The 18384-nt window shown below is 41.4% G+C and overlaps 1 protein-coding gene across 9 annotated transcripts in view; it reads right to left on the bottom strand.

Annotated features, from left to right (window-relative positions):
• Window positions 1-18384, bottom strand: part of RHOBTB1 (Rho related BTB domain containing 1) — a 117965-nt gene that overhangs the window by 33877 nt on the left and 65704 nt on the right. For 6 of the 9 annotated variants that reach the window (XM_025850275.2, XM_073886183.1, XM_025850277.2 and 3 more), the window contains 2 exons: window positions 2361-2562; window positions 1897-2000 (listed from right to left, as the gene is read on the bottom strand). The exons of 2 other annotated variants lie outside the window; for them this stretch is intronic. In XM_025850275.2, the coding sequence (XP_025706060.1) occupies window positions 1897-2000; window positions 2361-2552 (296 nt within the window). In that variant the 5' untranslated portion in view covers window positions 2553-2562. Of the gene's footprint in view, window positions 1-1896; window positions 2001-2360; window positions 2563-18384 lie in introns of those variants that run through there. One more of the 9 variants, XM_073886184.1, reaches the window with a different exon arrangement.

Genomic DNA, 18384 nt, shown 5'->3' with positions numbered 1-18384 from the left:
ATCAAAGGGGGAGCAGGTTAGAGCTGATAGGACCCAATGCTACAGACAAGGGAGCAGAACAATGAAGTTGGAACTGATGGAGTCACATGAAAGAGCAGTTTATTTTTGTTGCGAGAGAACAAACACAGGGATGACCCATTGTCAAAAGACCCCAGATACATCAGGGGGCTGGACAAGGCCCCATGGGGGTGCCTGTCGATGCGAGATCGAGGCCGGCCATCGTGCCATTAAGCCAGTCCTAAGTAGGAATCTCACACGACAGTGGAGAAGCCCTTCTATTACCAAAGGATAAGAGTTACACTGTGGGGCTAAGCTGAAACTCGTTCTTCCAACTGCATAAAATTCAAGTGGCAACAAGCCGCTGAGCTGGTCAAACAGTCTGGAGCAGGTAAACCCAAACACCTCTGTAAGCTCAGCGTGAGGTCCACTGTTTTCAGACAGCTTTTTAGAAGTGAGGGTACAAGGTGTCCACAGAAATCTATGACATCCATCCTTCCTTCGCTTAAAGTCATCGTTTTATCATGTTGGCTCAGAACCACAAGATTACAAATCCGATAGCCTGGGACTTACGCGGACTTTATCATTATTTTTTTGTATGTGTGGAATACTTGGTTAAAAGAACAAAAAAACCCGAATGGCAACTAATATAAGAATCAAGAAAACCACGGAAAGAAAAGAAATTATGAAACAGGAAATTCAAGGAGAAGAAAAGTATCCACAACACCATAACCTCAAAAGTCCTCATTACCCAGGGGACGTGAAAATCAATGTTTTACTTCCCTCGTGCCTCTCTCGAGTCCTCATGAACAAACTGGTCTAAACGGCAGATTCTTTCGGTTGTGTGAACAACTTCTCAGGAAAGGGACCAGCTCTTTCAGCAGCTTTATCCAGTATTTTAGATCATGTGGATAAATGCCAGTAAAAGTCTGTTCAGAGCCTTCAGAGAGCTACTGGCTTGAAGAAAGAGAGGTACTTTTAAAAATGCCAATCTCAATACCAAGGAGGAACTCACGGCCTTGAGTATCCAATCCAATCCAATCCTGTGAGATCGCATGACATTTGATGTTAAAAGGGACAGAGGATCCATGACACCTTAATTCTAACCTTAAGATCAAATGTGTTAATTTACAATTAAGGGGTAAGAAAATCTCCTCCTTATCTGGATTTTGATAGCTTATAACACATTCACTGAGAGACCTTAAAAGTTATGGTGACAAGAAGTTGCCAAATACTTTCAGGCATTTTGACCATGTTCCTCGTCATATCAGTGTCCTAGAATCACTACAGGGATTTCACTGGATTTTTCATTCTTCTGGATTTTTCCTTGATTTTTAAAGTAAAATAGACATTAGTGCTCCAGTTCATTTGGAAATGTGCCTTGTGAATGATTTCAGAGGTATTTTTCTTTCTTTTTAAAAATGACCTTCAAATAAAAATAATAGAGTTTTCAGATAAGAAAGGCCAAGGCAAAAAACACGAGACTCTGCTAATATGGTCATGAAAAGACCAAAGAGACCTTCTGAAGTGGGGTGGCCAAGTGCTAAAATAACTTAAAACATTCTAGCAAAAGGTAAATAAATTACCATTCAGGAAAATAGCAATCAAAGCAGCTCAGGGCCAGAGCACACCAGAATCCTCCAGCTATCGTCCCAGTTTAACGAACACTGGTTGTTTTAAACGAGGGACTTCCTGGGAGGGACCTAGTGTCAAGCCAGACTGCTTTTCTTGACATCAGAAAACAGTATCATTTTTTTTTTCTTTTTTCTTAAACACAGCACAGAACCCAACACATTTCAAGGCCATATGCTGTGGCTTTTGTTGATTTATGAAGCAGCTGCAGGTTTTGGAAAGGAAATTGTACTCAAGCGCAACCGCACGGCAGCGGTCTTGGTTTACCTGCCATATGCAAAACGCCTGTCTTTGTGATGATCGCCAAAAGTATCCCAAAGCCTGAGAGAAACGCTCACTTCATCCACAACGTCCCGGGAACGCTCCAGGACCTGCAGGAGAGAGAGTGCATGCCTGCTCAGTGTCATTCAGAGGCTCCTCAGCAGAAGGATGCGCGGGTCAGCACCCTCCAGGCCCACTTGTCCCACTTGCGCTTAGTTTTCTCGTTTCATCTAACAGGACTTGAGCTAAGTCCGAATTCTCTTCCTGGAATCACACGACTCAAACCCTCCTCATTCAGGATACACGGTAGCCAGACTCCCAAGGGCGCATTTTGCGTTTGTTTTCTCTGGCGGCACTAAGAACATTAGCTTGATTTTTCATGCACAAATTACCCCGACCCCCTTTTAAAATCAGACTGGCAGCAGCAGGGACATCCCCTTAGCAGTCTAAAGAAACTCTGTACTCCTCACCTCCTGGCACACTCGGTACTGGTCAATCGCCCACACGGTAGGCACGTGGGTGGCCAGCAGCTGATACTGCGTCAGCGTCGTGTTGCACGCCCTGGCACAGATCAAGCGCGTCTTCCCCACAGCATTGTCTCCCACGACCACACACTTGATGGTTTCAACGTTGGGTCTTTCGTAGTCCATGTCAGTGTCCATTTATAAAACTCTGTAAGAAGACAGTGACAGAGCAATCAAAGACGAGAGGGATCCAGGTGCTTCTCTGGAGGTGCCCAAGCATAAGCAAGAAGTTTGGAAGTTCATACGAAAATTAACTCAAACTCAAGTTTTCTATTTATGTCTCACACAAGTACAAAAACATCACCGGATTGTTATTTTGACCCCAAATGGTTTATTCCCGTTACCATGTTATTTTCTCCTTGGTTTTCTCTAAACACAACCTGCCTACTGAAAACCCATCCAGGCAAGTCAGGACCGTTGGTACACATTTACAGTACACTAGCTACGCATGTGCACCCACGAAAGAGACCGGTCAGCTGCAGGGTTACCCTTAGACATTGGGGCGTAAGCTGCCTTGGCGATATTAGCATCCACACCATCACAATCTTCCACCGACCCCAAATCTCCCACTGAAAGGCAGTTTACTGTAGGTTCTCCACTATCATGGTGACTTAGAGGGGGATCCAAAGTGCAAGCAGAAAGGATTACTCGGCTTTAAAGAAGGGTAAATTGTAAAACTGAATTTTGATACAGCCATCAATTTATCAATATAAAATCAATTTATATTTATTCATCTATTTTTATTAATCAAATTCATAAAAATGGTATTCTCAAGAGGGGCATCATAAAGCAATATATTTTTAAGTTCTCTTTCTGCTTTCATCAAGAAATCTGGAACATATGGTAAAGAATGATTTTACCAGGATGAGGAGCTAGTTTGGAATCTTCCTGAAACCATTAAAAAGGTTTAAGAGGGTTGTTGAGTGAGGGGTCAAAAGTAAGAGAGAAAGCTGTTGCCAGCTCCCCACCCACCTGGGGGCAGGAACCTCCATAAAATATAAAACAGACTGCTTCCTGGCAGCAGCTGGATGGGTGACCAACCATGTAAGATTTTAAGATTTTAATGAATTATAATTGCCCTTTTGAGGAAGTCTATTGTTAAATAGAGAAAACTGGTTGGATGGTCACTTAAAAAAAAAGATTTATTATTTGAGAGAGAGAGAGAGAGCATGTGAGCAGGAGAGGGGCAAAGGGAGAGGAATAGAAAGAGAGAGAGAAGTAGACTCCCCGCTGAGTGTAGAACCCAATGTGGGGCTTGATCTCAGGACCCTGAGATCATGACCTGAGCCGAAATCAAGAGTCAGACACCTAACCGACTGAGCAGCCCAGGGACCCCTAGATGGTCACTTTTAACAAGTTGAGAGTGGTTTTAATGGCCATAATGGTCAAGAAACTGTTCAGAGTAGGGCTTAATACATACCTGGGACTCAGTAAGTGTTTAAGTCACCTGATTTGAGAAAACAGATAATTTGGATAATATGAGATTAAGAGTATAGAGGGAAAGACAGAAGGAAGGTTATTAAATAGAATGAATACTTTTTCCCAGTCAGGACCATCTGAACACGAGATTGTCTCCTGTTAACACCATCACAGGAGGTGTTAAATCTGAGGCTAGAGACTATTTGGCGAGAATTGAGTGGAGTGATTCAAAGAACAGATGTGTGGTGAGGTCAGGATCTGGTCTGTGGTTTAAACGCCAAAGAGAGGCTTAAAATAGACAGATACCTGTTCCCCACCTGGCAAATGCAGATTTTGAAGGTCTTGGGTGGAAAAAGAGGCTTAAGAAAAACTTCAATTCAGTTCTGATGATCATTCACATGTGGTGACTCCTCAAATTGATCTCTTCAAAATCTAGCCTATGGTTTTATTAGTTCCCGATTTCATAGTATAATGGGGCACAAGCCTGACTTTGGGATTGGACCAGTGGTCCTTAAATATCTGCTGGGGAACATTTAACAAAGTCTGGGGATATATTTGGTTGTCACAATGGGGTGGGGGAGTGCTACTGGCTTCTAGTGGGTAGAGGCCAGAGATGCTTTGAAACATACTACAATACAAGGGACAGCCCCCACCACAAAGAATAATCTGACCCCAAATGTCAAGAGTGCTGAGGTTGAGAAATCCCTTCCTTCGAGGGGATGTGAGTTTGAATACTAGTCTCCCCATTTTCCAGCCATTTGCCATTGGGTGAGGTATTTGCGCTTTTAGCCTCAGCTTCCTCATGTGTTAAATGGGAATTCTAGTACCAGTCTCCTCAAGTAGTGAGGGTTAGGTGAACTGATGTAGCTGACACACTGATGACCCCAAAGATTATAATTATGATGAAGAAGATGAACACCTTGAATTGAGTCAGGTAGGAAGACCCGAATTAGACTCAAAATCAGAAACCTAATAACCACAAAGATCTATAAAAAGGATACATTTTAGTAGAGTAATTAAGGAGTAGTTCACTGAAAAACAAAGAACATAGGTACAAGATGGAGCATATATCTGATGTTACGCAAAGAAGGCAAAAGAGTTCTGGGTGGGAGCTGGACATAATTAGCTAAATGACAATGCAGTTGGAAAGGTAGGTTAAAAACATTTGGGGCACCTGGGTGGCTCAGTTGTTTGGGCGTTTGCCTTTGGCTCGGGTCATGATCCCAGGGTCCTGGGATTGAGCCCTGCGTCGGGCTCCCTGCTCCGCGGGGAGCCTGCTTCTCCTTCTCCTCCCCAATCATGCTCTCTTCTCGCTATCTCTGTCTGTCTCTCTCTCAAATAAATAAATAAAAATCTAAAAAATAGTATTTTTCTGGGGTATTTCTAGATTCTAGAATAAAAATGGTAACAATTGTTATTGATAAGAAACTTGATATGTTTCTGCTGATACTACCCAGGGGCACCCTGTGTCAGAAAAACAGGATCTATTTAGAGCCCCACAACTGTGGAACCTGAGGTATAGTATTTTGATTGTCCTAAGTGGTAGAAAACCTTTCTCTTTTGAAAGTGAATTTTATTTTTTAGGTAGATAAAAATCATAGAGAGCCAATCCTTAAAATTTGGGGGCATGTTTGGATTTAGTCAAAACTGAAATAGACACAAAAAAATACATGGTTGGGGGCGCCTGGATGGCTTAGTCAAGCGTCTGCCTTCGGCTCAGGTCTTGATCCCGGGGTCCTAGGATCAAGCTCCGCATTGGGCTGGCTCTCTGCATCGGGAAGCCTGCTTCTCCCTCCCTTACTCCCCCTGCTTGTGTTCCCTCTCTCTCTGTGTCTCTCTCTGTCAAATAAATAAATAAAATCTTTAAGAAAAAATACATGGTTGGTCTTCTTGTTGGCTTGCAAACTAGCTTTGAGAGCAGCCCCCAAAAAGGAATCCCTCAAATAATTTGAAACATGACAGAGTTGGTGGAATAGCTGTATAGCTTTCACAGAAGACACACTGAAGTGGATAAAAGCTCTCCTGGTTTTGTATTAAGGCTATGATTACAAAAATATCATTACTTATTTATAGACACATCTTATGCACAGTTCTAAAAAGAATTTCTGTGTCAAAGGTGAGAATAACACCCGTGGGTCCTCTAATCTCTAGCAATCTGCTCAAAATTGAAGTTACTATCAAAGGTGCTGGGCCAACAAGTAAGGGAAATAAAAGGCAGGGCAGAATTCAACACTCATAGCCCAGGTCACTCACTCGAGACATGGCATTTCCAGGAAGGGTTTTCTGGCTTTCCAAATACTTAAAATCTTTTCTTTTGGGTAGAAATTTTCTTTTGTGGTAATGTGAAAATACATCTATGCATGTATTGTAAACCCACTGTTTATCTGTTACACATAAATATTAAATTATGGTAATTATAAAAATATGCAATTTTATCCTTCTTTACTTGTTATGGGCTCAATTTATTGCTATTTGGGCACTCTTACGGTTGAATGAGCTCTTAGGACCATCTGGTTAATGACTATCTGGTTTCTGATTTTTATTTACCTAGAATGAGAGCAATAAATATTATTCACTTAACACTGTTAATAAATTTCACCACCAGGATTCCTGCTGATCAGGGCAGACATACTTTTACCTTCAGATCCATATCTGAGGAGACAAAGAAAGTATAGTGAAAGAAAAAGAAAAGCTAGGAAGGACAGACACTGGTAACCTGTTACTATGGCAGCTTTGTAATGTTACTCAAACTGACTTGGACTTCGTTTCATACTTTCACTGAATCCTGGGGACATGCACGCTGACCATGAAGTGCTGAAGAAGGTATCCACACATTCTGGACATCAGACCGGGACGTTTATTAAGACTGGCGAGTGAGTAAGATAGTGTGGGGGGTGGGGAGTGAGGACTCAGTGAGGGGGTGCAGGGTGGCTGTCCCCTGGGTGCTGGTGCCCACCATCCCCAGGCTGCTTAGAGACTGTGGTCATGACCTCCTGGCTGTCCAGCCGCCCCAGGTGCCCACGCCATGATTACTGTCGCCTTCTGGACATCACGTCCCTCCTCCACATTCACCACCAACTCAGCTTTCTTGCTGTGTCCACAGGGTGATGTGTCCCACACTCTGGCCCCACAGTCCCTCCGCCTCTTCAGCACCAGTGACCTTCCACGCACTCTCTTTGAGCCCCTCATACTTTTGGTCATGTGCTGGACATTGTCAGCCAAAAACATTTTACCCCTGAAATCTCAAGTTTCACTCAAAATCCTACTCTTAAAGGAAAAACACCTCTCTTCACGGCCTGCGCTAGGGGAAATGTGGTCACAACAGCAACTCTCATCAGGAGATGGAATCTATTTCCCTTTGTCTTGAATTCGAGCTATGTGACTGTGTGGCCCGATCCAGAAGAATGTGGTGGTGAGGCTGTGTGGGTTCCAGAACCGACATCTCCAGACGCCCTGCAGCTCCACCCTCACGCTGCGGGAATGCTGTCCTGAGGCTGTCATGTCAGGAAGCCGGCTAGGCCTAGCAGAGGAATGGAATTCACAGCGAGAGTAACCGTGGTCGCCTGCCTATGGCTTTACCACATGCCACAGAGTGTGCTACTTGCACCCTCCGGCCCGGCCAACTCTCCAGCTGAAGGAAGCTTTATGAGTGAGCCCAGCTAAGGAATCACCTAGGCAACCTACAGATTCATGAGAAAGTACAGATTATTGTTTTAAGCCACGAAGCTTTGTGGTGATTTGTTACGTTATCAGTAATTAACTGAAACACACCCATTATACCTTAGGAAAATCACCAAGACCTTGACTCCTTCTCTCTCTCTCTCTCTCTTTTTTTTTTTTAAATATCAGATTATAGGTCCCTTTTGGGTGGATGATCTTTCCTACCTAGGGCTGGTAGATCATGCCAACTTTCTCTTCACCATCACCCTCCACATCTTTATTGCATGTGTGGTAGGCAGAATAATGTCCCTCAAAGATGTTCATGTCCTCATCTCTTGGATCTGTGAATGTATTCGATTACATGGCATGGGGGAGTTAGGGTAGCAGATGGCATTAAGTTGCTAATCAGCTGACTTTAGCTTAAGGAGGTCATTCTGGATTGTCTGGGTAGGTCCAATGCAATCGCTCAGGTTCTTTCATGTGGAAGAAGGAGGGAGAGGATCAGAGTGAGAGGGATATATGAAGATGCTACACTGCTGGCTTTAAAGATGGAGGGAAGGGCCATAAACCAAGGAATGCAAGTGACCTCCAGGAGCTGGAAAAGGAAAGGAGACATATTTTCTCCTACAGCCTCCAGAAGGAACACAGCCTACCAACATCTTAATTTTAGCCCAACGAAACCCATTTCAGACTTTTAACCTCCAGAACTAGAAGATAATAAATTTGTTTTGTTTTAAGCTAGTAAGTTTTTGATAATTTTTAAAAAAGACTTTATTTATTTATTTAACACACAGAGAGAGAGAGAGAGAGAGAGAGAACAGGCGCGTGCGTGTGCAAGCAGGGGGAAGGGCAGAGGGGGAGGGAGAGGAAGAGGGAAAGAATCCCAAGCAGACTCCAAGCTGAGCGCAGGGCTCTATCTCATGACCCTGAGATCATGACCTGAGACAAAACCAAGAGTCGGATGCTTAACTGAGTCACTTAGGCATCCCAAATTTTCAGTAATTTTTTACAATAGTGACAGCATGCTTCTGCCACACAAAATGGCCTCCTAAATTTTAAATGTTGTTTGCTACCTCAGTGCCTTTACACATACTATTCCCCAGCCAACCCTCTACCATTCCTTGCCTGCCTGGCAAATTCTGTTCATTCCTTAAAACCTTATTCAGATATGACCTCCTCTAAAAAGTTTTCCTAATTGCCCTGCCTCCACATAGACCGATTTACTTCCTCCTTTGTATCATAAATGGTTCTAGGAGAATCAATCACCATCACAAAGACACATATACACTCAGTTTTTCCTATGTTAGCAAACCATAGAATGGTGATTTGATAACTTTGTATTTTTCCTGTGGCTACACCTTCAGAGTGCCCATCTCATGCCCTTAATGAATCATCACGTGTTTCTGGGGTACTACCACATGCCAAAGTGCTTGGAATGTAAGTGTACACCGTGCCCTACTTCTGTAAAACTTTCTTTGACTATTCATTCGGGTCCAGAGGTCCCCCAATTTATTTGTGACTCTCTTCTAGGGACAACCATAAACCAAAGAGTGACATAGCCAAATGTGGGCTTAGCTGCCCTGGTCTCTTTTTCAAATCATTTCTCTTCCCAGGGTGGTACTCTGTTCCCACTTTCAGGCTTGAGATGATGGCCTTCCTGTTCGTCTTTTAAGACCCAGGCTCTTTCACTATGGCTCAATAACACGATGGCTAGATGAACATCACAGTCCTGTCTCCATAATTCAATAATTCCAAGGCACTGTGGCTGATGAAGTACAAGATACTCTTATTTCCCCAGGATAGCTGCACTTCAGTACAGAACCACTCTTTGAGTCCAGCTCAGTGTGTTAGTCTCTCCTACTATGAGAAATTCAGATATTAGGGAGGGTGGGCAGGGAAGGCTTATCGTTTGTCTACAACATCTTACTAGGCATCTTCTAATTGCTCCAAATCACCCCAACACTGCACTACACCATCTCTTACCATTGCCTGTGTTGTGTTTCTTGTTAAGTTTGCTATTTGAATCAAAGCATGGTGAGCAGTCTGCTTAAAGGCGAAACTCAAAGGCCCATAGAAGGGCCTTTGTACTTTTAGTTCATTCGGTTGTTCATAGATGGTTTGAACAATGTGTCACACAGCCACTAAATTTTCTTGTCCTTTAGAAAAGCATGTAATCTGAACTTCAAGAAATAATTTAACATGGTCACTAAAAAATACTGGTGGAACACATTTTAGTGTATTTGAAGAGTGAGCTCAGAAAGAAAAACTGGGAATTTTATATTATTGATGGAAACAAAAGAGAAATGTTAAGAGTTGCATAATAACCATAGCCAACAGCCAAGTTTCAACTGTGCAGATTTCATTATCCTGAGCTCTTAATCACCAGTCCTAGGCAGGCAGGAGCTGCTCTGTGCATAATATAAACATCTCAGCTGGAATGGAGAGTGGGTCCAGATCTGGGAAAGAGACAGTCAGGGTTGGGCTGCGCTTCCCTAAATCAAAAAAGTTTACAGAAATATATCTCCAGGATAAAATTTCCTTTCATCGTGCAAATCAACAATATATTTTTCAACTGAAAGTTTTGATTAAAACAGAAAGGAAAAGAGTTTAAGTAACAGAAACGACAGCGCATGTTAAGTCCAGGATTACAGATAATACAGAGGTACTTTTTTAAATATCCACTTGTTATCCTCGCCAGAGCCCTGTGATAATGGAGACCTACACAAGATCACACTCTTTTTTTTTTTTTTAAAACTCAGTGTCAGTGGGGGAGGGTGAGCCAGGATTAGAAATAAACTTGCTATCTATTCACTGCTCTTAATAAATGCTGCCCCAGTTGAAAAATAAAGAACAGATAAAAAACTTAGCTTAAAAGATGCATAAAAAATTCAGGATAGGTTTCAAAACCACCATAAGTAAACTGTGTGCTATCTTCTAGACATACTGGGTGACTTTTGTCTACAAATATGCTGACTCTGCTCTTGCCACTCTGCTCAGATGTCCTTTCTCATGTCCCTGACCTACCACTGAAATTGTTCTGCACCTTTAGGACTCAGGCCGTCTTTTTTAAAAAGATTTTGTTCACTTATTTGACAAACAGACAGCGAGAGAGGGAACACAAGCAGGGGGAGTGGGAGACGGAGAAGCAGGCTTCCAACTGAGCAGGGAGCCCGATGCGCGGGGCTCAATCCCAGGACTCTGGGATCATGACCTGAGCCGAAGGCAGATGCTTAACAACTGAGCCACCCAGGCGCCCCAGGCAGTCTTATTTCAAGAAAGAATAGGCTGAGCACTTAGTGAGCGCCGGGCCCATAGGACAGGTACACAGCGGTAAGCAAGCTGGGTATGGCTCTTGCTCTCATGGACCTCGCAGTCAGGTGGGAGAAACAGGTAGATGTAATCATAACCTTGATTTAAGTTCCTCGAAGGAAAAGGAAAGGGTGTTATGAGAGAAAATAATGGGTGGGAGGCCTGCAGGAAAGACAAAGGAGGCCTCTTTGAGGAGGCCCCACCTTCTTGCTACCTGAAGAATGAGCAGGGCCCAGTCATGAGATGGCAAAGAAGCAGGCCTGCAAGAGCTGGGGCCAGGGGAACTGGAGAGGGAAAGGTTGGAAAGAAGGCAGGGGCCACATCACACACGGCCTTTTAGGCCACAGGAGGGAACTTGGGTTTTATTCTAAATGCAGTGAGAAGCCACTGAAACATTGTGGGTAAAGGAGTCACGGGTTCTGATCTGCTTTTGAGAAGCATCACTGATACCTCCAGGACCGCTGTGTGGGGAGCAGCGGCAGAAGGACCAGTGAGGATGTTCCCAGGTTCTCCGGGGAGTGGGGGGGAACATTTGGATCAGGAGTCAGCAGAGATGGAGCTAAGTAGACGAACACAAGTTACGTTTTGGAAGAAGATGCACTTAAAACATTCTTCCTTTATACTATCTCCTAGGGTATTTACCAAATTCTGATTTGTTAATATTGACAATTATTTCTTGCATCTCACTAAGATTGTACATTTTTTGGCAATAGAGACTGTTACTCATCTTTAAATCCTCAAGTCTTTTCAATGCCTTGGCCATATGTGGTTTTCAATTAATATTTGTTCAAGAGGATATAAAAGTATAGCCATTCTACCTTCCTCAGGAAACCTTCCCCCTGGATCTGGCAGCGAACTTGCACTCAGCTATCTCTGGTGACTGATCACTAAGCCTATGCCTCGAGAGCAAAGGTGTGTGGCTAAGCCCGCAGTCAGTGAGAACACCTTGAGGGACATCTGTGTGGCCCATCATGAGAGCGGTATTTGACAGATGGCATCACACCAGCCATGGCTCTCCATCAAGAAGAGCATCAGTAACCATGGGAACACCAGGGACGAAGGAACAGGCCCCTCCACCAAACGATAAGGCAGGGGACAGAAGGAGCCCCAGTAGAGGCAGGCAGGAGCTTAGGGCTGAAACTGATTTAGGAAAAAAAAAGGAATGTGATCATTTATTTTGTTCTAGTGCCTACAGCCAATTTATGAGTCTTAATACTATTTACATATAAGGGTCTCATAAAATTCCCATCAACTTTTGGTCTTTAATATCCGCTTTCAAGGGATTTCTAACTCTTTGGGTGAAGTCAGTGATTGGCTGGCAAAGAAGGGGAGAATGGAGGCACATGTACCCACTCCCTATGGAGAAGGATGTATCATTGACATGAAAGTGAATCTTGAACGAGGAGATTCAATCTCTGCTAAAAGACATCACAAGAGTCAATTTGTTGGACTTGAAGGCAAGACAGCATTGAAAGAATACATGCATTGGACCCCTGCTACATGGTCTCACTGAAATTAACCTTATTCTCCACAGATAGCAGACTCTATGACAGTACCAGAATAAGGACAACAAGTAGCCATATACCCGAAATTGGAAGGATTTCTGCCACACTCACTGCCACCAGGCCCAGTCATGGAAGACCAGCAGACTGCCCATTTCCACAGGGAAAAGAGCTGGGCCGGGCGGTAAGCAGGATGCCCTTCACCACAGATGCCCATGGTCTGGAGTAATGACAGCCAGCTTGAGCTGGGACTGAGGTAGAAGAGCAGGACGTGGAGCCACTGGAAAGCCATGAGGAACCCTGCACGCTGTCCTGGGAAAGGAGCAGCCCCAGTGATTGCCCCTGGCTGAGGATGAGCCAGGTAGACAGCACTGAGCATGGGAAAGACTTATTTTATTTTGTTTTTCTTCCTGCTTACCCAGGTGGTTTCAATTTCGACACTGCAACAGAAGTGATGGATCTTGTTAAGGGGAGAGGGATGGGGGTAGGGGTACCACCTCTAAGACTGACCACTGGTATATCTTCAGCAGTGACACCCCTCACTGCCCTTCTTAAGTCAACCCTCCACAGTTCCCTCGCCTCATACAATACTGAATAGCGTGGCCTGTCCACTCTGGAACTGGGCGGGTTCACTCCAGAGCCCTACCTTGGTCTCCAACAGAGCCCTGGTTATCCAAGCACTGAATATACTTCAATCCTTTGCCACCGGGAATCCTTTTCTATATAGGTGAAGTAAACAGAGACCATCCACCATATGGTCTATTAACGACCCTGACATGCAGAAAAGGATAAGCAGTTAGTTAGCCAAAGACATAGAGGAAAGGTCTTCTACTGAAGTAGTTGTGCTATAAGGAACAGCAGAAAAAAAAAAGTTTTTTTAAAAAATATCTGAACCATGTAGTTGATCATGCAAAAGAAAATAATGCAGGTGTGTAAACTAACACTAGAGGAGGCTACCAGCAGGCAAGAAGACACGTAAGGGCCATGTTTAAATGAAATACAAGACAGCCAAATTACAAACCATAGTGGCAACAGGAAATAGCCTTGAAGATGCAGTAGAATGGATTAGTGTGGGACAGGCAAAACACGAGAAGCTCTATGTATAGGAGGAAGGCCATGTGAAAATGATGTCGCGGAAGATAATAAAGAGGCTGACAGTCAATAAGCAATCCCCAGAATACTATAGGGCTTCTGGAAGAACTCAAGGAGTAAAGTGTGATTTAATACAACAAAATTTTCCCAATACAAAAAGGAGGATGGGACGTGGAGAAGAAGGAGAAAAAGAAAAGAAGACTCTACATCTATACATTTTTCAGTAAAACGTTTAAATATTGATGCCAGAAAAATGGTATAACAACCCTACAAATACCTTAGCAAAACATCTTCTAAAACTAATGGCCAAAGACATTTTTTTCTATAAAGAGATAATAATATGGATGACCACACACTTCACCAATACACTATTTTAAGACAACAGAAAAACACATAGAGAGCCTTCACAGAAAAAGGGCATAATCACTAGAGAGCCTTCACAGAAAAAGGGCATAATCACAACTTTCTGAATCTGGCCAAATTGTTATTTATATAAAGGGAACATAAAGCTATTTTTAGGTATCAAAGACTCAGGGAGCAAAAACTCAGATTTCTTTAAGGAATGAAACTGCTTAAAGATACTTGACAAAACACCCAGAGATAATTCAAAATTAAAAACTAAAAAAAAAAAAAAAAGAGAGGGGGGCATCTCAGTTTAAAAGTAGTATGGAAACCAAAACCAAATGAAAATGTAAAACTAGCCTTCATTGTAATTTTAATTTTCGTTCCAAAGTGGTATAGAAAAAATATCTCTAAAAGATAACTTAGACAGTAAAAAAAAAAGGGCAATTCACAGCAAAAGCGTAACAGTAATAATGAACCTTCACAAACCAAAAGGCATACAATAAAAATGAAGAAAAACTCTAGAAGGAGAAATTAATGAAAATAAGTGACACGTGTGAGATAAAGAATCAGAATCAATATTAGATTAAGAAAACAAAAATGAAAAACAACACATGGAGGGCTTGAATAGCCTAAAAAGTAGCGATAAATGAACAGATATCCCACATTAAAAAAAAAAAACAACAACTATGATGAGAGAGTGTACTTTCAAGTGTTCTTGGCACATTTACAGAAGTTGACTAACCCACCATAAGGACAAAAATCCCCCAAAGCATAGGTTGTACCAACCAAACTCCCTAAAAACAAAAAATAAGTGAAAAAGTTAAAAGGAAAGGTTTTATTGACAGCAACAAAAAAAAAAACTTGAACCACTCAGCAATTTAAAAAAAACTTCCTGATATATCCATCTAAAGAAACAACTTCATAAACAGAAAATGTTTTAAAAGCAAATATATTAGGGGCGCCTGGGTGGCTCAGTTGGTTAAGCATCTGCCCTGGGCTCAGGTCATGACCCCAGGGTACTGGGATGGAGTCCCTTGTGGGGAATCCCTGCTCAGTGGGGAGTCTGTTTCTCCCTCTGCCTCTCCCCTCTTCTCACTCTCTCTCTAATAAATAAATAAATAAATAAATAAATAAAATCTTAAAAAAACCAAATATGTTTATCACATCTTTATTAAGAACAAGAAAAAAATGAAAACCACACAAATCTATGACAAGTGAGGGAATAATTAAGGTCTTGCTATCTCATCTTGGGCCAATTACTTAATCTCCCTAAACTTCTATTTCCTTATCTGTAAACTGGGGATAATTGCCTCCCTGGATGGGTTGTTGTAAAGATTAAAAATTAGATAACGCTTGTAAAGTATTTAATCACTATGCTTGTCATCAAGAGAACACCCAACAAGTCTTATCTATTAAGACTGTCATTATTTAAAATCATGTTTATGTTGAGTTTGCAATCATATGGAGAAAGGCTAATGCTACACTATCAGGGGGCAAGTGCAGGATAGCAATCTAAAAAATAGTGATGGAAACTAGATAAAATAAGCAAATATGTGTAACTCAAACAGAATTGGGCCTCCTCGCTCTCTCACGCTAAGTGCCATCTTAGCATAGTGACACGGCTAAAAGAAACTCCAATGTTGAGTTTTAGAAAGCCAGGAAACAACATGGGTATTTAAGAATAGAGGGGTGTGGTTAACATGACCTTTCAGGCATCATGCAGCAAAACTCCTAGTAAGTTTCTGTGGGATGTGTCCCTGAGGAGTCCCACCTCTCCTGGAAACTGGTCAGATCTGTCCTTCTACCTCTCAGGACTCCAGCTACTTTCACCTCAGATGCCTCTCCACCTCTGACAGGGCTGGCCATTGCTCTCTGCTTCTCTCATTTGTATCTCCATCATTATTCCCCTCCGCCATTTAAACGGATCTTCCTTGGACCCACCCTTTTTTCTTTTCAGGGGTAGGGGCGGATTGGGTGGGTAGTACTATGTAAATACTTAACATTTAATAATTGTGTCTCCATCATTGAAAGGGAAGCTGTTCTTCCCGCAACAGCAATATATGGAAAGTAAACTGGAAGGAAGTACACTCAACAGATAATAGTGACTGTTGTTGGGTAACTGGGCTATAACTTGTCATTTGTCTACTTTCCTTTAGTTTCCAAATTTTCTACGATGAAAATCTATTACCTTTTAAAAAAAATTGAGATAAAAGTCACCTGTCATAAAATTCACCTTTTTAAAATATACAATTCCAGGGTTTTTGCCACGCTCACAAAGCTATACACCCATGTCTTCTATTTAATTCTAGAACATTCTCATCATCCCAGAAAGAAACACTCTGCCCATTAGCAGCTATTCTGTTCTCCCCTCCCCACCTGGAACCGCTAATTCACTTCCTGTCTCTATGAATTTGCCTATTCTGGACAGTTTTTATAAATTAAATCATACACCTTTGCAGCCTTTTGTGTCTGTCTTCTTCTACTGAGCACAATGCTTTCAATTTCATCCATGTTGCAGCATGTATTTGCACTTCATTACTTTTTATGGATGAATAATATCCTCTAAGTGTATTCTATAATGGGGGAGCTATTTTCGCTTTTTAAAAAAACTAATGAGTACATAAGTATAACCCTTGATTGTTAATTCTAATAAGAGTACAGACAGAAGCCAATACTAATAAATGATTTTTGAGGACGTATAAATTATTCTTCAGAATCATATATTTATAAAGTTTTGTGAGGCTGTTTAACTTGTTTTTTTCTGACTCAGGCTCTCAACTGAAAAAAACCCCATAGGAATCTAAAAGATCATCTAGCTGAATATCAGACAAAGAAATCGAACCATATAGAGAGACAGCTGTGGACACCCAAGACACATATATATTTCAAATAGAAGATGAAAAATTCTTGGCTTTTAAATTTTGAGTGTTCAGAGGGAATATTTACAGTAACTGAAATGAGTAATTTTAAGAAATTGTTTGAAAGCGTATCATATAAATATTCTGTGACAATCAATTGTAGTTAAGGTATTTTAAGCTTGGATCAATATAGTATAATTCAGTTTTACACTCATTAAAAGAAGAAAGAAGTTCCCAGTTTGTTTGTATGCATGTGGTGTATGTATTTGCATACCTGCAAATCACAAACATATAAATATTGATGCACATTCAGCACACGAATTTAATGTTACAATCTTTACTTGGAAAGGCAGATTCTACATATTTTTAGTTACAAGGGAGATAGCTTGATTAAACTCATTGCAGCCAGTTCTTATAAAGCTAAGGGTTCAGTGAAAAATAAAATTCTGTAAATGAATGGCTTACCCAGGACATAAAATTTGGAGCATTTCAAACACACAGAGGGTGTAGTGGGGTGGTGACCAGAAGTGGGGTACTTGGTGATACCGACTTCTTGATCTAGGTGCTGGTTACATAGGTATGTTCAGTTTTCACAAACTCATCAAACTGTATACTTGGGATCTGTATACATTTCTCTTTGTTAAACTTAAATATATTTTTTTAAAGTTAAAAAAATTGAAACAATAGAAGACACCATGCATTGATTTTGGAGGACCTAGGTATGAACCTCAGCTAAGGGCTGGATCAGGAAGCTTTGTCAAGAATTAATAATTAAAATACTGGTTAAGTCTTCTGACCCTCTTCCCTCTCGTGCTTTCTATCTCTCATTCTCTCTCTCAAATAAATAAATAAAATCTTTAAAAAAAAATACTGGTTAAGTCTTCAGAGAGATGTCAAAGTTCTAAGTGCTCATTGGAGAAAGCTAATATAAGGTCTGTAGACTAGATATGCTTAAAAATCCATCCTCATGAAGAAAAGTCTCTGTAGTGCTCTGTAGTAACTTGTTCATTGAAAGCATTCTCTAAAGATGTCACTGGGTCAGCTTCTGGAGTACCAGATAGACCACTTGCCGTGAAGCCTTCACATATGATGACAATGAAGCAATTGCATTTAATCATTTAGGAGACTATAATATCCCCACTAGGATTAGGTTATGCTCTGATTCAGACAAATGAAGAAAACTGTCCCCCCCCCTCACCAAGGATTTCTTAGTAAAATTGGATCATAAATACAAAAGTGTTGATGGACAAAAAACAGACTCTTTAAAATCTCATATTTTATTAGAGGTTTTGGCTGACATCAATGCATAGATTCCAGCTAATAATTTCAGGACATGTTCCTACACCCTCTAACTCTAGGTAGGGGTTATTACGTGAAAGATTGTACATTTTTTAAAAGCGGAATGAGGCACTGTTTGTGGGAGTAGAAAAATAATACCTTAATTCTGGAGTGCACTTGGCACTCAAAAAACTTTAAAATGTCCATAACTTCCATCCAGTTATAAGACTTTATTCCTAGATAAATAATTAGGGTACACAAAAAGATTCCATTAAAGGAAAGTTATCACACCACTATTTGTGGAAACAAAATATTGGAAACAATTTTAGAAATCCAGCCATGCGGGGGTGGAGGGGGGGGTTGGTTAAAAAAAACTCCCAACAATAAATGTCTCCCACATAATAGGGGAGTATACTGCCAACAAAATGTGTTAGAGGAGTACATTTTTTTGTCATATATGTTCATGATAAACATTTAAATGAAAAAAGATGACAGAAGAATTTACAG

This window comes from Callorhinus ursinus, unplaced genomic scaffold (genome assembly GCF_003265705.2).
Source record: "Callorhinus ursinus isolate GAN/ISIS: 27379988/994484 unplaced genomic scaffold, GSC_fseal_2.0 scaffold69, whole genome shotgun sequence".
In the NCBI taxonomy this organism is placed as follows: Eukaryota; Metazoa; Chordata; class Mammalia; order Carnivora; family Otariidae; genus Callorhinus; species Callorhinus ursinus.
The sequence above is the reverse complement of the archived record's forward strand: the minus strand, read 5'-3'. Positions and strand labels throughout refer to the sequence as shown.